Below are 27,200 nucleotides of genomic sequence, written 5' to 3'. Positions count from 1 at the left end.
GCATCAACCTCACAAATTCCAACCTCTGCCCCCGCTTTAATGTTGAGCCAGAATCATCTAACCACATTATCCTTCACTGTCCAATAGCAGAAACTACCTGACACAACCTACTCTATATCCTTTCAACTGGCCATATCACCAACCACAACCCTCCATATGCTCTAACCCCCAGAAAACCATTTCTCAGATCCTACAGAGAAATGCCTTTAAATTTTCCATTACAGCATTCGGTTTTCTCTTTTGGTCGCTATGGACAACTAGAAATTATCTCGTTTTCAGATAAATCCATACAACGCCTGAAGATATTCTGACGAAAGCTTTAAGTCAACAAAATTTTTTTGAGTGGGATAAAGCAAGCACCCCGCCGTTAGTCCCTGGGTAACCACCTATCAGCAACCCGATAAGCAACATCCAAGCTACAACAAATATATTGGTAGGATGGTCTACGCTGGATAGGGACTGGATTAAAATAAACACCGATAGAGCTGCTAGAAGTCACCCTAAGATTGGTAGTAGCGGGCTTCAATTGCAAGAATTCAGAGGCAAGAACTGTGATGGCTCCGGCACAACCTCTGGGAATAATCACTGCACTATCAAACGAAACTTCGGCCACTCTAATGGCAACCATAACTGCAACGGAAAGCAATGTCCAAAAGATCTATCCGAAACGGACTCCGAAAATCTAGTGTGCATCATAAAGTCCTCCATAGAACCTCCATGGTATATTGCAGGAACGATTGCTGAAATTAAGCATAGAATGCAACAAATTCCTTACTGTGACATACAACACAACTACAGAGAAGGAAACCAAGTAGCGGATGGATTATCAAACCTCTCAGCGGATTAGGACCAGGCAATCCCACCTTTTCTTAACCAGATTTTACGAAATGGTTCCATGGGTACTAAATATCCACGTGTAATTGGTTTTTAGTTTTGCAATTTCACTCATACTTTAAAAATAATAATAATTGAAGGAAAATTTTCTAAAAATTTTTAGTTTAATTTTTGGTAGGTTCGGGCTTATACACATTTTACACCAAACCTTTAATCCAGCTTCTAACTACATCTTCATATATGATGAATCGAAATCCATAAAATACCCTCCCGTAAACTTCCTCTCTATGAACCAATTGGGGTTAGTCAAGTTGGCCAGGAGTTTGATTCTCAAGTAGAAGGTCCGTCATTCGAGTCTCCGCTCAAATATCGAAGAACTTGTGTAATTATATTAACAAAGCTATTTGGAAGGGAGGCGGGTTTGCTCACGGTGAGTAGGCTTGGTGGTTGCGCTGCCAGGGGAAGAACGAGTCTATGCCTAGTTTCAAAATAATAATAATAATAATAAAAAGTGAAATGATATTACATTGTAACATCGTTCTTAGTTGGCATCCGAGCAACAAGCTGGGCGCCAACCCCTTTTTGAATAGCAACACCCAATCTATGGAAAATAAAACTACCTAGACCACTACCAGCATCATGACTAACTAAACAGTTCTTCAAACGCTTGAAAAAGCAAACAATCTCTTCACTGAGTTCCCCTAAGGTGGTGAACGCTAAAACTCCCAAACCATAACCATGCGAATCACATTCACTCAAATATTTAGAACGTTTGCGCGCAATTGCTTTAGAAATAGCCTGCCCCGGAATGAAAGAACGGACTCCATCACCAGTAAAAGGTGAAACACCTGTGACATCCATGCAAACATCTTGGCCATTTTCCCAGTTGAGAACAAGGATATCCGCTGGGCGTAAATCCTTGCCAGATTCTGAAGAAAAACCCAAAGAGACCTCTTTGCGTGCAGGAACACCAGCTTTGTAGCAAATACTCGCAATAACATCCCGAACTAAATCATGACGAAACTTCAACCCCACGTCATTAGCACAATATAATGCATGGTCTCCAAAAATATCCATAGATCTATTACAACAAGAGCACAAACCATCTTCAACAAACAAAGGGATGCCGAGGCGATAACAAACAACTGCTCTAAACTAAACTGTCTGGGGCCAAGGCACTGATTCAACCCATTGATAGGGACAGCTAAGAGGTAGTCTTGAGCTGCCTCCAGTGCTAGTGTACAACAGCATTCCGGTATATGCACTTATGGCAACATGTTTTACCAAAATGCCGCACTGTGTTTTCATAGATAGAACTCATGAATGCCGTGTCATTCCAAGTGCAAAATAGGAATTAACCATAGTACTGCAAACGGTGCACACAATTAGCCACCTAGTTTCAGTTTCACATGCGTATTTCCACATGCCATGTCTCGAGGGGTTTATGTCTTCAGAAATTATAAGGTTAATTATTCACTAATGAATTGGTTCCTTGAATCTATTAAGATCTATATTAACATGAATCCTATCAAACACAATCCAACCAAAATGAATTATTGATCAAAAATCTCAACTAGAAGATGCTTTAAGTAAAATCATTCAAGTTATCTAATCCAACACATACCTAATTGTGATCTCCTACTGAACCAATGACAACCAAATTACTGGACCTCGATCAAATGAAGAATAGCATTCACAACTAAAATAAGAGTGTAGTATAATAACATATTAAGAAAAAAAGAGAACCTAATAGGCAGTGGTGCTGGAAACCGTGGGACCAAAACGAAATGATAATTGACAACTGTTTGGCGCCGTCTAAGGCTTTTTTAATGGACAGATGGTCATTTCGGGCAGCTTCCTTCGCTACCCGCTCAATTGACGCTTGTTTTTCTTTTGTTCTATAAAAACCCCTCCATTTCCATATCGAATACAACATACTACCTTTCGACTCTTCTGCAAGTATTCGAGAAAAGTAAGGATCAGAGCTTTTCCTCTTCTCATAAAGAACCGAGAAATGGAGGCATTGAAGATGAGAGTTTTGGTTGCAATCACTGTCTTGGTCATGGCTGCCTCATCCATTCAGACTGTTGCAGCTGCTGATGCACCTGCACCAAGCCCTACTTCCGGTGCCGTCGCATTTGTTCCGGCCGCCGTTGCTTCATTGGCTGCCGTGGCTTTTGGGTTCCTTTTCTGAAGTTGTTCACTTTGTTGTACTCATAGTTCGTAGAAAACTGAAAACGCTTCTTAATTTCTCATTCTCACATTATTTGTCCACCCTTTGCTTCATTTTAGTTTGGCCAGTTGGGCTTTCGGGATTCGGACCATTCTTCCGTTCATTTGTATTAGGGTGGATATCTTTACATTGTTTTGGTACCAAATTGATGTAAACATGAAAACTTATGAATGAAATTGGTATTACAATTTTCAATAAACTATGTGTTTCAGAGTATATGCACTATGGTGCACATTAATTTCTTGGTTTTTGCAAAAAGAATAGCAACATCTCTAATCATATCAAAATGAACATAGAATTCCCTAGTGGAGAGATACGGGGAGAAAGGCCACCTGTAAAGAACCAAGGGAAATCCTTAAACTGTTCGTTAAAAATTGTTAGGCTAAAATGGAAAAATGATAGTAATTCTTTCACAAAATTGGTTAAAAAGATCAAAATCAACGATTTCTGGGTGAAAATGACATTTAGATTTTGATACCGTTTAAATAGACAAAAATGTAAAAATAGCCAGGATATAAACAGTTTCATCTTACCTATTTTCAAATATTTTTTCTTATTTTTAATTTATATCAGGATGCATCCAGTTTCATCCTTATTATTTTTTAAGTTTAAGTCAGGATGAATCCAGTTTCATCCTTGCTATTTTTTAGTGTCCATTTCACTCATATTAATTTTTAATCGTTCATTTAAACCATGTTTTAAAAATATCTGGACAAATGACCTATTTTCCGTAATTCTTTTCAAGAAACATGATGAGTATTAATTAATGGTAACTATGAGCATTTGTGTGCAACAAAGATATTCTTTGTTCTATCATCTCAAGCAGTCAGCGTGTTATTGCGGCAGTAACTAACAGTCCAAAATGAACAAGGAGCACCATTTTACAACAAACATCTTTTAATCCATGAACAGATAATCAAACTATGTTTTGTACCTAAGTACATCCCCAATCACTAAAATAATGAGGTTGTCTAGAGAATTCCTTAAGCAGTACTAGCTAGTTTTGTTACTTTGTTAGTTGTTTGCTTACTCCCTTTTATTATTAGTGGTTACCACATGCCATTAGTTATGGCATTTGTCTAACTAGTTCATGTGCTTACTCATTGATGACATTGTTTCCAAAATCAATTATCATCTTAAAACTCGATTATCAGATACGATTAGTATAAGATGAATAAGTACTAAAAACCATCCAACTTTTCGAGAAGGATAAAAATATAGTATAAATAAACAAATATGAGATTATGTACCTAATATCGTTTATTTAGGATCAATATAGCCCAACCTGGATGGTTAGTAATTTCTACCAGAAGACAGCAGTCACTATACTTTAGCTCTTCAAGTAGTTTAAAAACAGACCAGAAAGCGGTGGTGATAGGGAATGTAGGACCTGAAGTGTGATAATTGAACAACTGTCTGGCGCCGTTTATCGACCCTACCCGCATGTGCGAACGATTATCCTTGTTATGCTCTGAGTCTCAAACGGTCATATGGGGCAGCCAATTTTTTTTTTCTTTTTTGTTATATAAAACCCTTTGATACGGACTGCCATTTATATATATCTACTCCTTCTTGTGCAATATATTCTTCGTTGTATTCAAGAGGAATCATCAGAGAATTTCAGAAAAATATATTTCTACAAAGAGAAGAGAAGAATGGAGGCAATGAAGATGAGAGTTTTGGTTGCAGTAATTGCCATGGTCATGGCTGCCTCATCCATTCAGAGTGTCACTGCTGCTGATGCACCTGCACCAAGCCCTACCTCGGATGCAGTCGCATTTGTTCCTGTTGTCTTCGTTTCATTGGCTGCAACTGCCTTTGGATTACTTTTCTGAACTGAAGGTTAAGCTTTGGTGCATTTAGTGATGAACAGTTTCTGCGGTACCTAAATGGATGATGTGGCCGCTGAAATAGGAGTGGTGGTGTGTTTCTACCGATTCTTTTACCATTTAACTGGTTTTTTTTTTTTAATTGTGTTTCGTATCTGTACAACTCAAGTCTAAATAGGCTGATCGAGGAAAAATAATGATATCCCTGGTCCCGACGTTAATGCGTTGTTGGTCTTTCTCCACGAATTTACTTTCTTTTCGTGTGGTTAATATTAGCATCGTAACGTACACTTTGGTTGGTTACTCATTCAATAGTTCGTTGGGTAGACTTGTTTTCCAATCTGGCGTGTAGGATGTTTCCAAGTTGTTGCATCTAGTTTGAAACTGTTATAGCACTACAGTAGTCGAAAGACTCGAAACATACACACTGGCAAAATAGGAGAGGTCGGTCATTGTCCCCTCCATCCAAAGGTGAAATAGTCTCCAAGGAACTTCCATCTAATAATGGGAGATGAAGCCTCAAAGCATCGTAAGTGCGATATGACATGGAAATTGTTTTAAGAATCATTCACTCATGTGTCGACCCTTGGATTGTCTCTTAACCTTCGCATTACAAGCTAATAAAACCCTAATACAATCAGCGATTTCGTATATATATATATATATATGAAAGCGTCGTCTCAAATACGTTAGACGTGTTTGCAAAATAGGTGATTATTTTCAACCAAACAACATGGCAAATACATTAGACACGTTCAAAGCTGGGAGATTAGTTTCAATCAACCAAACCACACGGCCTTCTTTGCACCGACTCGTTTACCTTTCAACTTGCCTACCAAAAAGGGGAAATTACGCAACGACTACAGGCGATTTTTTTCATGTCCAGGTATAAGGCCGACCTAAGGTCCAAAGTGACGAACACAAGCGTACTTTCTAACAATTTCACATTAAAAAACCAAGTTCCAAAATTTTAAACCGTTGGCTAGTCTACTCAAGCGTGTTTTAGGAACTGCCTCCTGGAAAGTTAGTGCATGTCGGAAAGCTATTTCCATAATCACAAAACCAGTAAACTATACTAAAAAAAACACAAAATTGGTCATAAACACCAAAAGCAAGAATTCCTAGGTGAAATAGATTTATAGGTTTAGATACTGTTTATATAGCCAAAAATCAGAAATATACTGTTTAAATAACCAATTTGGTTATTTCACCAAGAATATTTTTTATGAATTAATTGGAACAGACCAATATGTCCCTATCTTCTTCAAATGTTTACTGGGTTGAAGAACAAAGAGTAATCTGCAAAAAAATAAACAGAGTACAACAAAAAAACAGAGTACAAAAAAAAACAGAATTAATTGCTCTGTTTTACGAATTAATTGCAAGCAAAACAGAGTACGTAAAACAGAGCGAAAAACAGAGTATGTAAAACAGAGCAAAAAAAAAAACAGAATTTTTTGCCAAACTCAGCTGCAACTATTCAATCTTAGTTCACAGCCACTGCGCAACAGCAGCAGCACCTGTATCTTCTTTGTCCCGCGTCTGTAGCTCCAATTCAACTGCAATTCCATTTCTGCAGCGCAGCGTTTTACTCTCTCCCTGTAACATGAACCTGCAACTTGAGCATTCAACCATTGTAACTGCAAAATCCTTCCAGCTTCCCTGTAAGCAGTTACAAGACCACCTGCAGTTCACTACCTTCTCTGCCAGGCCAAGTGCTAGCAACAACTCCACTTCCATAGTTTAATAACTTCAATCCATCACAGATCCTTCATCTCTGCCTCATGCCAACCACAACTGCCATCACCTGCACATCTGTAATGTCATCTCCTGCATTCATTCCATTGCAATACCAACCAGTCCACCTGACACTTCACTAGAACCAGTTTCTCCATCATCAAAACAACACCACCAGTACCCATTAGCTCCATTACTGCCACCAGATCCAACAACTGCAGCTGCAACCAAACTCCAGTACAAGCACCTCCAAGCCATTACATTTAACCGCAACAGCATCAGTTTCATATCCTCGACATCACAACAATCTCATTTCAGCATCACCCCTGGAACTTATTCGTTCAAAAAAATGACCAATTTTCCGTTCAAAAAAATGAAGAAAGAAACCTATCCGTAACATTTACAGCATATATCAAACCACGTCTCAAAAGAATTGTCTCAAAAGAATTACGCCAGATATATTAGGATTTTCCTTCTTTGAAGAGTATAAATCCATTGGCACAAAATGCAAATAATGGGACACAAGCTGCTAACTACCCAATTTTTTTTTGAAACTAGAGCTAAGACCATACTACTGATAATTTTTATTAGTGTGATGTGTACTTTACAGGTTGTTACAGTAGTCTTGTGACCCAATGGATAATAGCACCATGGACCTTTTCTGCTTGGACGCTTGTTGCAAAAGCGGCTGGTGGGTCTTTCCCTGCATAAACATCATCCATGAGGGACTTGAAGCTGAGAGATATCCAGCGGTCTCAGATACTCAAGACAGTCGACAGAGTGAAATGTATTTGGTGATGATGATGATATTCCACAGCTTTGAGTGGAGCCACTCGCATAAAAACTCTCTGTAAGACAAAATACATGTTTTAGTTGTCTATTTTTGGTTTTATAATCCCAACCTCATCCTCACCAGTACTAATCTCTCTAAACTCCTACTTAAACTCATATTAATCCCTACTATATAATTTTAAACATTTAGTAGCTCGGAGGAGCCCTCATGTATGTGCCGGACACCCTCTTCATTTTTTTAATCAGATCATTAGAATCTACATTCTGTGATCATTAGAATTATTACCATTTTTACCATTCTCTCTTATGTTAATAGCATGCACTAATCCTTTCCTCCTATATTGGCAACTACCTATGGTCCTATATACCCTAGTAACTTTGATTACATTCTATCCCTTCCCTTAGATATTCACCCATACTGCAATGATACATAAACGTCATGTTACTAATATCACAAACCTACCCTCCATTAAAATTAGGTGTACTAGTAGTAAACACACTACTACTACTGCTTTATTCTACGGTTTGAGAAATGAGATTGCTGGTTAATGAACACACTACTACTACTACTTAAGCAGGTACTCACATATTAAACCTGGATGAAACCAGTTTCATCTTAGTTTAAACGTGTTGAAACAATATACACCAAAAATTAAACCTAAATAGATCTGATATCACCCTAGTTTGTACTATACTAAACCTGGATGAAACCCATTTTCATCCTAGTTTAAACATGCTGAAATTATATACAACACAAATTAAATCTAAATGAAACTGGTTTCATCCTAGTTTATATTATATTAAACCTGGATGAAACTGGTTTTCATCATAGTATAAACATGCTGAAAAAATATACACCACAAATTAAACCTAGATGAAACTTGTTTAATACTATAGGAAACATTCTCACTTCACCAAATTAGTCTTGTAGGAAGTAGTACAATGTATATATGTATCATGCTATGGATATTAGCCACATTCTCATGTAACCAAGAAAAGTTCATATGAAGTCAATTAGATTTACAATCACTAATTAGACTTAAATTCATCAATCATAAGAAATTAGGAAAAATTACTTACTTAATTACATCAAATAACATGAAAACTAGGACGTGGACAAATAACAGAATCAAATAACATGAAAACCAATTACATCCTATTTTTATGCTAGATGAAAACCAGTTACATCCTCCTTATTATCATCTTTATTAAACTTCAAATATGCATATATCATATGAAAACCAGTTACATCCTATCTTAGTGCTAGATGAAAACCAGTTACATCCTTCAACATTTAGCCATAAAAACGCACTTGGGCATTTCTTACAATCACTTGTCGCGGCATGACTTCGATAACCATATGCAAACCATACAATACACTTAACCAGATACAAACCATTTTCATCCACAACATAAACTTTAAAGTCATTACAATAACCAACTAAATCCAGTTACACCAATAGATTCATCCTACCTATAGATGAAACCGGTTTCATCCTAGTTTAAAATGGGTGAAAGCAAATTCGACCCAATTTAGTATAGGATGAAACCCATTTTCTCCATGTATGTTCAACTCAATCTAGCACAAGATAAAACCAGTTTCATCTAATTAAGATGAACAAATTTGAAATCAAAACACAATTAAGGTCAAGAAACTTACCAATTTGAGCATAGTCTTCATCCATTTCTTATCAAAAAACAGAGTACTCTGAAGAAATTGCAATGAAGATGAAAATTAAATTCATAAAATCAATTAGTTTCAACTTAGGTTCAGCAGGTAAGGTTAAATTAAAATCACCATACACCAATTTGTGCTAAAATAAAGACAATCAATCCATTAATTTTTGAAAATAAAATAAAAAACAAAATTAGGGTTTCCAGACCTGCGTGTTTTTATAATCACGAGTGATTTTCTAAAATTGGTTGATTCAAACCCAAATTAGGCATCTGCAGATCTCTTTAACGATGGTGGAGTTGATATTGGTGTTTTGTGGATGTTGATGTGTTTAATGGTGAGAAAAGTTTGATATGGCGGAGGCGGTATAAAAGGATGATGATGGTGCAGGCGGTATAGAATCATGGTGACGATAGTTATTGTCGATGGTGGTGCTGATAGATATGCTTATAGTTGATGATGGTGGTGGTAGAGAAAGAGAAGATCGAGAGCAGAGAGTAGAAGAAGAAAGTAATGGAAACGGTGGAGGAGATCGATATTATCTAGAGAGGAAGAAGAAGAAAGGTAAGGATAATTAGGTCAGTTTCATATAAAAAGTTTCACTGTCCATTTGATCCAGACGAAATCTCTACCCTTCCATTTGGGCCATAAAACACGCCTTTTTGGCTATATAGTTCATTTTCTGTAAAAAAAAACTTTTGGTAACACCGCAATTATTTAATCATTGATTTAGGCACAAAGCACTAGTTAATTGCTGGTTAAAAATATCTACAAGGCCGTAATTTTGCAGCCGGACAGAACCTAAGCTCATCGAGTAGTACACAAACACAAATTAACCATGCCGTATTCTACAAAATTCCGAGTAGGTGTAGAAAAGTAGTATAGAGTTGGTAGGTGGTTATAACTTCGAAGAAAAAAAAAAGTTAAAAGGACCCACGTAGAAATTTAACATAAATTATTGGACAGCTGTATGGCACAAACCAAGAAAGACAACCTGTCTACAACGGGCACCTTCAAAAAAAAAAAAAACCCTAAAACGAAACGGTCACAAACTACGGTCAGACTGCCCGAAAATCTCTGTTTATAAAACCCTTACACTCCTCTCATTACTTCCTCCCACTTAAAAAAACAGAAGTACTCTTTCTTTATCTCTCAGTCTTTTGCGTTTCTGCAAGCTCTCTCTTTTTCACTTTCTCCTCATCCTCCTTAAGAGATCTCGCAGAGGCCTAAATTCTAACGAAGAAATGGAATCAACATTGAAGATGAGAGTGTTCATTGCAATGATCTTCATGGTCATGGCTGCTTCATCAGTCCAGAACGTTGCAGCTGCTGATGCACCTGCACCAAGTCCTACTTCTGATGCTACTTCTTTCGTTCCTGCTGTTTTCGCTTCGTTAACAGCTCTTGTTTTCGGATTACTTTTCTAGATCATCATCTACCAACTCTATTAGTTAGGAACAGATATATCTTTCTTTCTCTGTCTCTTTTCTTTTCTCACTCATTTACTCGTTTTTTCACTTGAATCTCCACTGAAGATTAGATCTTGGTAGATTTGAAGACTTGGAAGGGGTTTTGGTTGAAGATGAGGAAATGGGTGTCTTTCATTTAATGTTTTAAATATGATTTATTTGATGGGGGTTTTTGGTATTGGATTTCATGGGAGTTGTTGTTTTGGCTGTGGTTTGTGTATGATGATGAGGAGGAATGGGGTATGATGTATTATATTATGATGATGATGGATGATATGTAATTCGTTTTATTTAGTAATAAAATCTTATTTTCTTTATTATGGATCTTGAATCTCTTTTGAATCTCTTTGTCTATCAAATTATTATCCTTGGGGTTTCATAAGCAATGTACAATGTATTGCTCCTCATCAAGCTATACTTTCTATAGCAGATCTGTTTGATGAAATGCCTGACTGAATGTTTTTGATGAAAGCTGCATTCCTGAAGGCCTAAAATTGAACCTTATTGAGTAGAATCAGCCAATTGAAAAGGAAAAGAATGTAGTGTTTGAAAGTTTAGAAAAAGTTAATGCATTTTCGACCGTTGGTGTGATGAAACATTTTAGATGGTCTAGATGAATTTAAAAATAGGGTTCACAGTCAGTGTTTTCCAAACTGGTTGGTGATACTAGAACCACCAAGGCACCAACTGGCTTGAGATATTTTTTTTGTGTAGTCTGTAATTCTGTATGATAGTGATGGTGTAACAGAAGAAGAAAGGAAGAACGTGGTAGGGTTGTATTGTGATACTACTTAATTAATTAGCGTATCTTGTTAATTAACTCGTCTAATATCATATCGCCGTTCGACACGTATTAGGTTTATTGGTGCCAATGGTTTAGCGGCAGCACATGGGTGGGGGTGGGTTGTTGAACAAAGGCTTTGTTTGGAAGCAAAATGCCTCCTCAAGTGACGTGGGGACCACAGAAATTAAGTGAAAGGCTGGCAATGGCATGCTGTATTACTTTTTGTTTGTTTTTTCTTCTCGTTGAAGCATTCTCTCAAAACAAAAACGACAAAATTATACTGTAGGTTGGTTCTGATTAACAGTAATGCAGTTTTAGGGCTCGAACGGAGAGTTATCATGAAAATTTTACATCACCAGTTCGGTGGGAAATTTCATTTTAGACAGTTGTTACGTGTCAATTTATAACAGGACAGTACTTGTGTAAAGACTAACCACGCGAACTGCATCTCACTGACCGACTGGTCAAAAATGAAAGCCTTTCCCACAATGAGTACCATTCTTGCAACAGCATCCTCCTTCAAACTCTTGTTCTACCTTAATGGAAAACCTACTTGCGGTTCTGCGATTTCCTCATTTTAGTATAGTTACTTTAGATGAATTGACGTACCGGTTTTCAACTGCATTTCAGATGAATTAACGTACCGGTTTTCAATTGCCTAAATTGTTGTATTACTCCTCTCTAAAACACAACAAAATTGTAAATAGAAAACTATGTATTCACCACCCTCAAAGATGGAAATGGGCATTCTATGAATTGGTAATACTATTCTGCAACTTTACAAGACTACACTACGCATTCTACCGAAAATAATGGGGACTACAAAACACAAAATAATAGATTACAGACATTCTACTAGTACAAGTAGGCACTTCAAGTGATCACTCTCCAGCTTCAATTCAGTTGAGAACCACAAGAGCCAACTACAAGGAACATGAACATCCAAGATACCCTGTACAGTTAGGTCCAAAATTACACATACCACCTGCCGAGCCTAAACTTGTGCCGAATCTGACCGTAGGAGTTGCTTATCGGCAAAATGAAGAAGCCTCCTTAGTCTTAGAACCATATCACAGTGGAATGGAAGTGCAGAGCGACGATCCAGGTAAGCTGGGCTCACTGTCATCCATGAAAGAGCATGAAGCTCGGCTGCTAAGGACTCAAGAATCAAATGTGTCTCTATTTCATGGTCCCTAGAATCTGAACTCAGATTTCTGCTATGCTTAGTAATTCCTCCTTTAGCCATCTTTTCTTGGATCATGTTGGTACCACCATAGTAATCTATAAGACTGACAGATAAAATGGATGGCCACTCTTCTTTCATGGTACTCTGCAAATCTGACCTGATAGAAGGAACTGCTTTAGAGACTACAAAACCGGTTGACAAAGCAATCGCAGAACCTTTGCTGTGTAAAAGATGGGCAAGGGGTGGGGATTCAGAGGTTAGGCATGTCGGAAGCTGTAGAGGTGTAGAAGGCAGAAAACGCATACTGGGGGAGGGAATTAGAACATAGGATGACGACGCAGACCCAAGAGATTTTACAGGGTTGACACCCTCCAAGTAGCTATTAGGCAAAACTGCTCCACTACCACCACCTTGTGCTCCAGTTCCTCCTGCACAGTTGAAAATTTTAATTTGTGAGTAAACGAGCTTAAAATACCCTGCACATCTTTTATTGGCGCGTACACTAGACATAATTCAGTTGCAATTTCACAAGGAAAATAATTTTTTTTTTATTCTTTCATATGTAGAAAAATAGAACTTTGCTAGGGCCATATCTTTCCTTGAAATGGTTCAAGATGAGGTGTCCTCCCCCCTAAGTTGAAACTTATTTCGAACTCCACAGAGTAGGTCTACGGTGGGTACAAGAGTTTGGTCATTATCCAAGATATGAAAAACCAATCATAACCAGGGCACTCATACTTTTATACAAGACGAAAATCTAGAAAGAAAACTTTAATATTCGTCCAGGAGATACTTTTATGCTTAAGAAACCATTGATTATTGTATATACAAACTATGGGAGAAAATATGACACACATATGCACAGGCTAACCCTTAAACTTTTTGATTAATATGAATGACGTGCAGCAATTGAACCAAAAAAATACCTGTGAAAGATGCATCGGCCTGGAGGATCAGATGAAGGGAATGATCAATTGAAACTCCTACCAAGCTAATACTCTGTACTGACTGAAAGATCCCCCTTGAGCTGTCAATTACAGCTTGTCCTCCCATAAGTTGCTTTCTTGTATTGGTTTGCCCTAAACCACCTTTTATGAAGCTGGAAGATTTTGTTTGGGGACTGTACATGGAAGAGCTCGGTGAAGAAGGTAATGTTCTCTCTTGAATCATACTAATCTCTTGTTGATGCAACGAACTCCCGTTACTACTTGCAGACACACCATCAGGCAAAGCATGGCGTAGTTGCAGAGGCCACTTCTTAACTTCATTCCCACCAACTGAGTAAATGGCTTTTTGCCACTCTACATGTAATAACAACGCATACCAATCAGAAATCAGAAGAGACAAATTACAAACTGCCAAATTAGAAGAAAGGATGAATAGCAGTAAATTTGAAAAGATTGCTGTACCTTGACGTTCAAGCTCATAAAAGCATCCAATGCGTGTAATCACAATATCTCTAGGCTTGATGGCTCCAATATCAGAGGAAGGACAAGATAGTATCTGGCAACCTTGCTGCAAGACTTGAACAAAAATGCATTGGAGACCTTTGGTGTCTTGACGACTACTGATACCACCAAATGGAAATATATGACTGTCAAGCAATTCTCCTCTAGAATCTGTCCAAACACAAACAAGCCAACGCCAATCCTCTGTCCACCCATAACAACAATGAAGACTTGGAGTCTTTGGATGGCTAGGTCCAAAACCATCAGCCTCGGACCCAAGCAGTAAAGGACTAACTCCTGCAGAGTCAGCACACCCTGATGAAGTTGAAGTCTGCATAAAGACGCCACTATTCTCGTCAGCAGATGACCGCAAAGACTCTGTTACTCCATTACCAAGAACTGTGGTGAAATCCCCAGCTCGATAGATCCAGGCTCTGCCAGTATAAAGAGTGGTTCGAATGCATATTTCAGACAAGCATCGGGAATAGAATTGTCTCCAGACCTGATCGGATCACAGCTTAATACTCCCCTTGATGTTTGCCAAGAATTATCCCACGATCTCGAGCTAGCATCAAGCTCGCCCTCTCTTGTTAGGGAGGATCCTGAAATTCGAGGAGTAACACAGTCTTTCCACATTCCCTGAATAGGAGGAGAACTAATTTGCATCAGTGCAGATTGAGATCTACCTGCGGTGCTAGACAATGATTGAGCGCCACTACCCGGTGAACGTGCTACACGTCGAGCTTTATTGTAAACGGTGAAAGCAATCTCTTTCAGAAGGACGATTCATTAGCGCTGGGCTGCTGATCCTAAGGATGGATTCAACGGTTACAATTTGCAGGACCAGTTTAGGGATGCTGAACCCTGAAAGTGCTAAAACATTTGATATTGAGGTTTCATCTGCAGCTGGTGAGCAACTTAGAGCTTTGCCAACTTGGCTTCGAAAAAGGGATCTCCTCTCCTTCTCTAAAGAAAGGCTGATTGATCCAAGAGCAGTGGAAGACTCCACCAGAGTTTGCAAAACAGCAACAGGCTCAGGAAAGGGGCAAACCACATATATAACCTGTTCCACAGAGCTTGATTTCGGGTCAAACTTGAATTTTCATAGGTAAAAGAGCATATCAATTGAAATAATATTAGTATCGGTTGGCTACTCATCCTCCTGGCCCTGACTCCAAATACGGAGTATCCGGTGGTTTCTCAATAAGTATCTTAGATCCTCACTTTGTAGCCCAGTTTTCCTGATTTCACATGGACAGAACCATTCTGTTCTGAGTTTTCTATCGAGGAAAATGGAGACTAGGTGATTTAAGCTATTTCAATGAAGGCCTAAACCAGCTAGTTCTAACAATGCCAGAAAAATAAAAAAGCAAAACGAAACATCAACAATTACAGCTAAGAATTAAAACTTAACAGTTAACACCTTCCTTTAGAATTATCCTGATAAATACAAAATCAACTTGTGTAAATAGGGAAAAGGAAGATCACACTTACAGTGGTAGGACATGTATTGCCTTCTTTCTGATGTATTGTAGAATTCAAACCGATTCTAAGAGTCTTTATAACATCCGAAAGAGATTTAAGGAAGCTCTTTAAATCCCAACCACTGGATAAAGCTAAGAGATAATCACTTATTGAGCCCATAAAAGATGTGCCACCACTTTCTATCTTCATAGATTGAGGGCAATCAATTAGAACGAACCCTGATGATGATAACTTCCCGGAGCCTGAGTCCATCTGGCCTATATTTTGAGGCGAATGAATGCCCAGTTTGCAAGATTCATATACTGAAAAGAGAGACTAGTAAGAGTTTGGATGCACAAGCGTTTCAGTTGGACCCTCACATCAGAAGCAAAGTAGGTGAAACGATGCAAAATTACGCCGAAATTGAGATCTAAAAAATAACACTAATAAAAAGAAAACAGGAGAGAAATTCAACTATCACAAAGACTTCAATGGGACAAGATTTTCATTTTATTTTAGTTTCGTGCCCAAAGTCCAACTTAAGTTATACCGAACAACCACGGTTTCGGTTATCAGATATATCCTAGAAATCTAATGGCTCGGAACCGGCCCGAGTTAAGAGTGTGAATAAACACAAATAACCTGAACCGTCTGTATCTGCCTTCAAGGCAATAGATTAGTACTAACCCATGTGATGCTCCTACTTTGATGACAGGAACTAAAAATCTTAGTTTTGTTTCGGATGTATTTATACAATTATGAAGAAATTCGGATATTTTGGAGTGGATCAACTAGACCAGACGGGAATTTAATTGCACAGTTCACAAATTAGAGAATTCAACTGTCAATAGCTTTACACATCCAACTACGTGGGTTTGGCACGCAACAGACTAGGGTTTGTCATTGACGCTAATAGCTTTCGACCAAAACATCCAGCAAATGAGGTTTTATAGTGAAATCAAGATGTACAGTTACTACAGTACCGACATATCTAATTTCTCATATGATACTGTAGAAATAGAGAAGCCAATCCAACAACATACTCACCAGTTCCTAACTGCAAAAAGAAATCAGCAGCAGCAGATGTAAGGAAACCAATGTCCGGACAGATAACAGAGTAGGTCATCTGCAAAACAACAAAGACTTTGCATCATAACCAAATTGTAAATAATTTAAGATCATCGACATTAAATTGTTAAGAAACTTACAGTCTTAGGTAGAGCATACGGTTCAAGAGGAGCCTTTTCCCATAGCTGTAGGGAGCTTGTGGATGTCTTCAGCCAATCATCCTGATACCTATTATAACAAATTTTATATTCGTGCTTATCCAATCTCGATATATATTTTTATTAAAACCATGAGTAAGATACGTGTCACAAATTATGTCGACCATAAGATAACTAAACATGGTGCAGATCATTTTTTGTACAATCTTCTGATACAAACACTATTATCTTTTTCAATCTTCAAAACCTTTTTTTGCATTTTTTGTGCTTCCTTACAACCAGCACGTGTTCCAGCAGATCATTTTGGTCACAAAAATCACAAAAAGGAAACCAAACCAGTACCAGGATTTCCTATTACCAGTATTGCCATGCATTGGATCTACTTGAAAACAAATGAGCTCAATACATACCCAACAAGTATAGCAGGCAATGGAAGCACAAAAAGAGTTGGCCGGAGACGAGACTGCTGCTCTGATTCCAAATTGCTTGTTTCTTGGTTCAACCTCCTTTGGCTTCCCTCATCCATTCTGGTCCCATCCATGCTACTAGGCACTGGAAACAATCACCAAAGATATGTTGATACAACTATATTTCACAAATGCATCCAATTTCACAAAAGGAAAGATTACCTTTCAGGGAAGAAGTAGAACCACCAGATGACTGACTTGGACTGATTGGCTCTCCACCAGCCAGAGTTATAGAGTTTATCGAGTCTCTTGCTTCACCTACAACTGAATCTACAATGTATCCATCACCTATAGCAGCCGTATCAACTGACTGACTACGACCTTTGCACCAATCCATTACAGTTAATGGACCATCCAAGTTCCCAAAAGCAGATTTCAGAGCTACTTTTATGTCTGATTGCAGCAAACTAATTACAGAGGATGGATGTACCTGTTGCAAGAAACTTTTCTGCATTAGCAAGTTTTGGAGCCAATAACGGAAAAAGTACTCCTTATCAGGAGTTAGAATTTGTTTTATCCTGTCTAAAGAGTTTGACCATAGTCAACTCGTTCATGAATAAACAACTAAGTTGATGTTTTGGCAGCCAAATCTCTAACCAATACATAATCTGAGATTTTTGCAGCTTTAGCGCTTGCTACCTATTGCAAAGATCCTTTTGAAAAGGTCACACGAGGCTAAAGATTAACTTCAGGTCTAGCTCAGATAAGAATGCAACTAATGCAAGTAACAGAGCAGATCAAGCACCGCGGATCTATATGGAAAGCTCAGAGCCTTTTCCCTAAGAATTAGATCAATATTTAAAAATGCACAAAATAGAAGTGGCAACAGATCAGTATCAGCTGCTTACACTGGCTGAAATCGGATCAAGTAGCTCAACACCAGCAATGTCCAGAGAATGGCCTGTGGCCAAAAGCCCACCACAACCTGCATGTACCATGGATGGGCCACAAGAGAATCCACGTCTACATTGTTCTTGTAATGCTAGCCAGCCATAAGGACCATCACCGCAGTCAGAATCTAGGGACACATCGACAAATGAAGTAGCTTGTTGGACAAGCAAAGGAATGCTGTCCAGAAGTTCTTGAAGAGGTTGCGTTAGCCCATACATAACTGTGCCTTCCTCATTAAAGGTATTATGGCCAAAAGATGAAGTATTTTCAATACTAGGAGAACGTGTAGGTTTTGCGCCTTTAGGAACTCCAACCGAGCGCCAAACCCCTACTGGTGCACTAACAGGCCCATCAAGCATCCCTATGTCCAAGTTGCCTACTATTCTGACAGGTACAGAGTCTTTCTTTTTTACTTCGTATATGCTTGACATCTTGTCAGACGGAAAATTTTGGTTACCTCGAAGCTGATCTGAGACGGTTGTCCCTCCAGTTGACCTGCTATTCAGTCCAGCAAATCCAGAATTACAAGAAGACAATAGCATATGCCTTGTCCTGCACATAGATGCCTGGAACAGGAAACATTCAACTTCGGTAGCTAACATGGTCTTCAAACGAAAAAGCGAATGTGCAACTTCAACTGTAACATCAGCTTTTTTCATCTCGAGAGATTTGACTGGAGTTGTAGAATTGGAACCAGAAAAAGGTGCAACTCCCTCACAGGAAGCAATGCTATTGTTACAAGAAATTAATTTTTTATCACGTTCTCGCTTCCAACTTGTGATTTGAGTGTAGTATTTTTTAGGGTTAAGGATATTGTTCCTAACTGAACCAGCTTTTGCATTTAAACTGCCGGGTTTCTCGTCAGGCGCATTTAACCAAGGAGGAGGCATTACACCATATATGTAACAATTAGTGCTTGAGTATGAACTTTCCATGTTTTTAGATCCAGGGATGTATGGACTACTGAAGATCGATGAAGATATCTCACTGGAAGCTGTTTCAACTGCTCTATATTCTGAAGCAAATGTCAACATGGCTTCAGCTTTTGATAGATGCTCAAATTCACCACTAATGGGTGGCGCTAAATAGTTGCTTGTTGGATCTGATAAACGAGAATCCTTTGTAGAATCTTGAGTTTGGACAGCAAAGTCTTCTGTAGCTGATGGTGGAGGTGGATTAAGACCATCAAAAGAAGAAAACCCAGAAACAGGTAAAAGCATCTGATCTGTATCCATTCCACCTATACAAGGACTACTGATTATCTCACCACAATCCATCATTGAAAATACAAGGGCTTGGGAATCTGCAATTCCTGGGAGCTACAAAACAACAACAGATACAAAATTGTGGTCAAAAATAATCAAGCCTTAAAATATATATCACGCGTAACAAGCTTTGAAGGTGCCATCCACGAGCGTAAAATGTAGAAACAAAACAAAGTGATATCACAAGATTATAAGTTTAACAGCGACTTGGCTTCTTAACAACAACAAAAAAATGTGCATCACATAAATAGTTAGATTGATGAAATAGATGGATAGACCTAAGCCCATTTGGCGTGTTGCATAAAAATAAAACGGCAGTACTGGTAATAGTTATAGTGCCCATGCGTCAATTAGAAAAACACAAGAAGTATCATCAGAAGTCATGGCAAGGAGATTACCTCACCAAAAGGCAGTGTATCACTCTCAAACAAGTCGCTGAAATCTCCAAATTCAGAAATAAGTATGTGAATATCCAGTCCCCCACTTTTGTCATTGTCATCCCAATCCCAGAGACATCTAAAAGGCTCATTCGCTTCTAGAGGACTCAAGTCAGATTTATACGCCTCTGTGGTTGCATCTATGACAGTCCCTGGACCACCAAATGATTCTGTAACACCTAGCCGAGGGCGCTTTGACACCTAAAATAAACACATGCTCCGGCAGCATTACTGGCTTGATTACTGGCAATCATTATAGATATGGAAAGACAAAATAAATAAAAACAAAAAAGGACTAAATTAAATTGTTAAATGCAGGTCGAAAAACAAAGAAGATCTTGATTTAACAATTCCACACAGCAACTAGCTTAAATCTGTCAACCCATCAAGTGGACAACTATTGTTTACTTTAAGAAAAAAAGAAAAACACCCTCAAAAACAAGGAGTAGTTCAGTAGCCTTCAAAATAAAAATAAATTTCATGAGAATGACTTGCTAAGAAGTTGTAAATAAGGCCTATAATAGCCGAAGAAAATAATAACCTAGTAATTTCTTTGAGCAAAAACTAGTCTAAATAATAACCTGATACTTAGAATAGATATAATGGTTACAGAAATTAATGATCTGCAAATAGAGTTCAATTTTTTGCCAGCATACACATAATAATGAATATTGAAAAACAGAAACGAAAGCCTCATAATCTACCGCAAGCGCCAATCAGCATAGAAACAAGAAAACCACAAAGCCGGTTTACCTGTTTGTAGTCATTCTCAAACTGATCAACAGAAGAGAAACCGGACTGCCTACAAGTCAGAGAGTCAGCATCTGCTTCGAGGTCACCAACTGCAGAGGTCATTTTATCATCACTATCACTAGATGTGCTACTAATGCTGCTGATGCTACTAGAATTACTGTCGCTGCTACTGTCGTAGTTATGTTGTGATCCATCTACAAATTCGAGCCTACCAGCGCTTTCGATTCCCAAACTAGAATGACAACAATGTTAAGAACTCAGAAAGAAGAAATAACAGAAACTGATACCCTTTTCATTTCCGTACTAGAAAACATAAATATTTACCATAAAAAAATCATTTAAACGCGTCCCAACCTGCTAGATGCATAATTATCACCGGCATAAATATTTCCATATGTTAATTGTCTATAAGATATATAGTTACTAGTTTTAAGCGCGTGCATCTCGTGCATCACTATTAGTTGGGACGAATTCTACTATCACCATGTTCCACCTTCTCATCGAAAATATACTATAAAAGGAAAAGGAATATACACTGGTTGACCATTAAAACATGGGTACTATTATCCTAGATTAACGCCAGTAGAAGCACGGAGCAAAGTTGATACACATTATAAACTAACACATCTAAGAATCCGTTAAATTTGTCATTTTGGACACTGTTTCTATAAATGTATGTGCGGTAGACCCAATCACATTCTGATATAATTAAAAAATTGAGCAGTGAGAATGTACTTAACGAGACTTACCAGTTCATAGCGAAAGACGAACCGAAGTGTGATGCGCCACCCCAGTTCTGTAGCCAGAGTCTGCAGTCCATATAACCCATGTTATCCAAGTTACTAAAATTAATGTTCTTTTACACTGCAAAAAAAAGTAGACGTACCTTTTTAGGGAAGATCTAGCAGACACTGTACGCACAACGGGTACCAACACAGCCTCAGAAGGATAAATAAATGTTCCTTCAGGAGCTCGAAAATTATCTCCTGAAGATTGCTTCTCATCGCCCTTTTCAGCTTCGGTTCCATGGCAGCCAAGGGTAACCTCAACATAACAACTTTGCCCCCTCAGCTGGCACCCAGAAGCTTGTGCAGCATGAAGAGGTACACCGAGAACCGAGAACCCATTCAAAGCCTTGTTCTTGCTGGAACTGTTAAACAATGTGAAAAGGAAATGAAGACAATGGGTTAAACATATACCAAGCCTCAGCTTTTAAACTCTTCTTTGTGGTAAATAGGAAACACTTTTGATGCCGTATCTCCATATGGCTTCTCCATTTGAACTATCTAAAGCCAGAAATTTTTGTGAAGCCAATCAAAAACCAGCTTTATACCTTAAGTACACTTGCTTCACAAGATCACTAGGACAGCACCCTGTAACTCCACCTCGCATTCCATGAGGAGCAACAATAACTGCCAAAAGTGCAATTGCCAACATGTGATCAGACTTGCAGAGAAATATTGCATACTCATGATCATACAACCAAGAGCAATGCCGTCTTATGATAGCGAAAAAGCTAGAAAGTAAGAACTTCTAGTAAAAACCTGTTATGAGGTAAATTTGTCTCTACAGAACTTGTCACTCTAAAAGAGACGGGGAACAACATTTCCCAGAAACAAACTGATACTTATAATGAGTGTGAAAGAATGCCTACCAGGGAATCTTTCTGCGTAGTTACTAGAAGAGCGGCGTTTTACAACCCTCTCCATGTCATGACCAGAAAGCGTCCGGATGTGCCTAGACATCCAAATTACATAGAGTTTTCTGTTATTTTATGAGCAGAAGGATTCAACAAATAAAAGATAGAATAAAACTTCCAGGAAATACGAACTTCGCAGATATTATGACATGCACAAAGATAGCTTCCTCGGTGGCAGCAAAGATGAATTCCAATGTAGGGTGAACTCTCCTGAAAACATAAATGAGTTTTGAAAAGTTATAAACATAAAACCATGCCTAGTTCACTTAAAGACGAGCTAATTGATAAGGCTTTTCACTACAAGAAGGATCAAATCTTTTAACGCTATGAAGTGCAATGCATGTATTCCTTTGCTGAAATTCTAACAGTAAAGTTAACACATTAGTAAAGCACTCACTGTAATAATGCATGTTTGAAAGATAGTTGATATTATGTTGCTGTGTTATATTGACAATGATCATTGGTGTCAAAAGGCGGGAGTATTTTAAGAATTATCTCAATTGTTAGAGAGGTTACAGAGTAACAAGCCATGATGTTTCTGTCGTATTTGTAATTTCCTAAACTAAACCTACTTTATTAAGGTGACAGTTCAGAACTTAAAGTGGAACTTTGCAAATGAGTCGTAGAAGCAGCAGACAGAAGATGCACTTTCGCATTTTGATACCAAGAGAATAAAGTTGTGCACGGCAGTATTATAATACCTAAACCACTGAACACCGATAAAATAAAAAAATAAGCACCAGTCCATTTGAAAATACAAAGCAGTGAACAAATGATGAACCCAAAATACAAGAGCAATAAATTTCATTATTAGATGTCTATGATCTAAAAACCTGAAAGTCTTTCCACTTTGTGAAAAAGGATGGCATCTTGCAAATACATCTCCATATCTCTGGTAGGACATCCCTCTTAAAGCTCTGCAATTAAAGGAAGAATCATTTTCACTTTTGACTTTCGTAACAATCCCAAAATTTGACAAAAACAACCAAAATAAAAATCCGAACCTCTCAATACAGTTACGTAGAGCCTGTGATAAAGCTGCTGCAACCTCCTCAGAGTCTCCAGGGGACAACCAAAGACCAGAGCTGACAACTTTACATAAACAACACAATACATGATGTTATGGTTTGACAAAATAATTGTGAAGGATGTTATGCAGCAAACTTTCACCAAGCCAATTATAACAACAAGTAAATGAGACCAATACCCTATAGAACTTAAGATGTGACATTTAGTAGATCAACATCCCAAAGTTATCCATTCTACTGATGCGAGAAAACATCATGGAAAGTACCTCTTAGTTTAGATACTGCAGTCTGAGCAGCTTCAACAACTGATGAATGACGCCCGGAAAGGAAAAGCCAGAGCTTGATTTTGTCATCTATGATACAGAAAAGGTATAAGACGAGCAGGTTTCCGGAAGCCGTGATAGTAGATCATAAATCTTACTAAAGATGATTACCAGGATTATGAATTCCCTGAGATGGATCCCATGGGCCAACAAAAGAGTTTGTCCAAGTGCTAAGAAATCCTTCTTTCTGCAGCTGTACATGGGCTGAAAGTACCAACGATGTAGCAGCATCTTTCTGTTCACCTTTAGCACTGCAAAAATCACGAGAGATGAACATTCAACAAAACAATGAGAATGATAGCCTCAACTTTTTCTTCTTACCAATCAGTTAAATAAGAAACTAAGAAAAAAGATAGTGTATCAACCCTTTTTCGGGGATCAGGTCAGATTCCAAAGGGAGAAACTGGAACCAGGAAATGTGATGTAAGCTTCCCTGCACAAGTAAACAGTAACGTACGAGTTAAGATATAGTACACTATAGCCAGCTTAAGCCATTCCAAAAATTTAACCGAATTTTGGAAGAACTCTTGTTCAGTTCACTATGACCTTGAGGAGGGAAATTTCTTTGGAAATACAGAAACGGCTCTGCGTGGATGGGCTAAGACTAATATGGATTAAATAAAAACTTGTTACTGGTTAGATTTATTGACAGTTGAATACCATCGAGTACAATTTTGAAACCAGAAAAACATGAATCAACAAAAAAAAGACATGGTTTTAGGAATTAATAAAAAGGTAATTCACGAAGAAAAACAAAGAAAAAAATCTCATTGTAATTACCAGACCGAGAAGGTATATAATGCCCGCGTTTGATATTTTTATCGTTTTTAAATGGTAAAAGGGCCAAATATTAAACACAAAAAAAGTCATTTGTGCGATTGCTTAGCTTAGACATATACATACATATATTAAAGAAGTACCCAAACAAATTAATTAATCAATCGAGACGTTATAGCAATAAAAAAAGTTTTAGATTTCCCAATTTGGCTTTAAATAGTTTCCCCACCACATTTATGAATTGCAACTGCTGCACAGTCAGAAGTCTAATTTAAAAAAGGTGGCCACATGAATATGATTCATGTCTTTCCTTCAAAAACACTAAAATGAGCAATGACTGATCTAAACATACTATGAAATTGAAGTAATATAAAAGAGTTAAGGAGAATACAATTTTGAAGACATTCGTCCACATCACTTGATAACACCAGTTCTCTCTTCTTAAAAAGGCTCCTCAAGACATCTAATTTGTCAAATAGAACATATACAAAAGCCCCAAACAACGGCACCTGCAAATGGTTTATAAACATGTTTATGAAATTTGAATAATGTAGAATCAAACAGAAAGACTTCAGCCCATATATGATAATATAAGTAATGACACGCACTGAATTTACAGTTTTAAGAGAATAATAAAAGAAAGCATTTTCATAAATGAGAAAAAAAAGAAATGTTCTCGACCATCTAATGACATAAAAACCTCAAGGGGTTCTTTTGTGATACTTTTATCTACAGCTAAATCCTAGCCTGAGTCAAGTTTTTTCAATGTCTCTGAAGAGGGAAACCTGATAGAGATAAATTCCATTAGCTTACATAAACTTATAACAAATACACTAGAAAATGTCTAAAGAAGACTAATTTGGAAATTCCTACGTTGCTGTGTCAGACTACTACCATGTGTCCTAGATTCCTTGTTACCGGCACACCTAAATGATTTTAACCAACCTCCCAAAGGAACTGGTATAAGATAGCCGACCCCATAATATTAAAGCTTCTCTACAAAGCTAGTAGTCTTGATCCTCATATGTAGATATTTTTCTTAGTCTACAATCTAAAGATTTTAAACCATAAAATACATCCACAAGAACCAATACTCCTTCCACGAGATTTTTGTGCTAAATTTGCATAAAATTTTTGCTACATTATGAAGATATAGTAAGTCCATCAATTTGCCAATCGCTCAAAATATCACTTAAGGTATACGCAAGGTAAACTCATTATATCCTTTCCGTTTATACGCCCAGCATATCAGTCTATAAGCTTCATCTTAAGATATCAATCATCCAATATCCTATGCAAATTGACTACTTTACTATGGAGTCACCTGCAGTCCCATCATCACTATGGACTTTCTCAGAGTTTGCTCGTTTGTTTCCATCAGCATACCTCTTGATTATCCTTAATGTGAAGGAGGTAAAAGAAAAACATAAGTCCACCCATTTTCTGTTCTCCAAAATTTTTAAGATCACCAGTAAAAATCTTTTTTCTAGACCTAAAACTCCTCAACAACTACAGCCACTTAACGTCCGGTTGCACTATAGATCACCCATCATAAACAACGAAAACCTAAATTTAGCCATCCCAAATGACAATTGAACTCTAACTATGTTGATCAAAAAAGGTAACCCCTCAATCCCAGAATCATAAGCTTACTCATTTTTGGGTTTACCTGATAATAACATTAGAAGATCACTAACTAAATTAAAATCATCTTTCAGTAAACCCAAAAATCAGAATCAATTTGATAAACCCTAGAAATCACTTCAAATAACTTTTAAATTAACTTCGGATTACAAGAAACCAACCTTTGATAAAATTTGGAACTGTCCTTCAACTCGAGATCGTATCCTGCAACATGCATGAATTCATAAAACCCTAAGATATTTTTTCAATCAATTAAACGCAAAAAAAAAAAAAATGAAATAAAATTAACTTTGCAGTTAGATCTTACCTTGATTGCCTACGGAAACTAACAACTTGATTTTTTACACTTTCTCCGATCAAGGGCATTCAAACTTTCTTCTCTCAGTCTCACTTTATAAGTTTCTTTTCTACTCCGTTTTCTTTGGATTTTCTTGTTTATTTTCACTGCATCGTCAAACAGAGAAGAAATGGTGCCGACTGTTCGGCCCTACTGCCTAGTGAAACTTAAAAACGAACTTGATTATGGGCTGGGCTATCCGGATAACTGGATCCAATGAATTGGTCTCACTGGCAGCCAATTCGATTTTTTGGGCATCACTCTATTTTTAAGGTTACTGGGTTATTTTGAAGTAATTTTCAACACCCCTTATCCCTTATCCCTTATCTCCTTATCTATGTATTTTGCTTAATGGCCGAAGTGTCTCATTCTTAATTAGTTAAGCTACAGACTAAGTTAAGTTAATTAATTGTTTGTGAACTATTATCAATATTGTTTTTACAAAGAAGAAGAAGAAGAGTTTGTGCAAAAAAAAAACGAAAACTAAGTTTTGAAATTCTTGTAATAAAAATGAGTGATTTGAAAGCAATTTTGAGGAATGCGAAACTTTAATCTTCCGGTCATGAGTGACATATAAAAATGAAACTTTAAAGGGTAGATCGGCAAAGTAGTCATAGGTTCGGCTAGGAAAACAAAAATATAGATAGTCGAACATCCTTTTTAATGGAGTCTTGGACTAGGTTCGTTTAGGAAAACAGAAGTACAGGGAGCCGAGCATCCTCCTTAATGGTGTGTGGACTAGGTTCGGCTTAGAAAACTCAAGAACAACTAGCCGAATTTTTATCTCATGTTTTACAGAGTTATGTTCGGCAATATCGAGACCACCATGTTCCAAGCAGAACCTAAGATAAATCAGAACATTCATTTACAAAAATTTTGGTTAGGATTTTTTTTCGTATTAG

General features: G+C 37.6%; 1 protein-coding gene and 1 pseudogene across 1 annotated transcript; one reads left to right on the top strand and one right to left on the bottom strand.

Moving 5' to 3' along the window:
• Positions 1 to 2,756: 2,756 nt before the first annotated feature.
• LOC113325413 (arabinogalactan protein 13-like) lies at positions 2,757 to 3,266 on the top strand. The gene has a single exon (XM_026573619.1). It carries the CDS (start codon positions 2,849 to 2,851, stop codon positions 3,026 to 3,028), a length of 180 nt encoding a protein of 59 aa, XP_026429404.1. The 5' UTR covers positions 2,757 to 2,848; the 3' UTR covers positions 3,029 to 3,266.
• Positions 3,267 to 12,056: 8,790 nt separating this feature from the next.
• LOC113322232 lies at positions 12,057 to 26,426 on the bottom strand (annotated as a pseudogene).
• Positions 26,427 to 27,200: the final 774 nt, after the last annotated feature.

Source organism: Papaver somniferum, chromosome 11 (assembly GCF_003573695.1).
Source record: "Papaver somniferum cultivar HN1 chromosome 11, ASM357369v1, whole genome shotgun sequence".
Lineage (NCBI taxonomy): Eukaryota > Viridiplantae > Streptophyta > Magnoliopsida > Ranunculales > Papaveraceae > Papaver > Papaver somniferum.
Note: the sequence above shows the minus strand (reverse complement) of the source record. Positions and strands in the feature narration are given on the sequence as shown.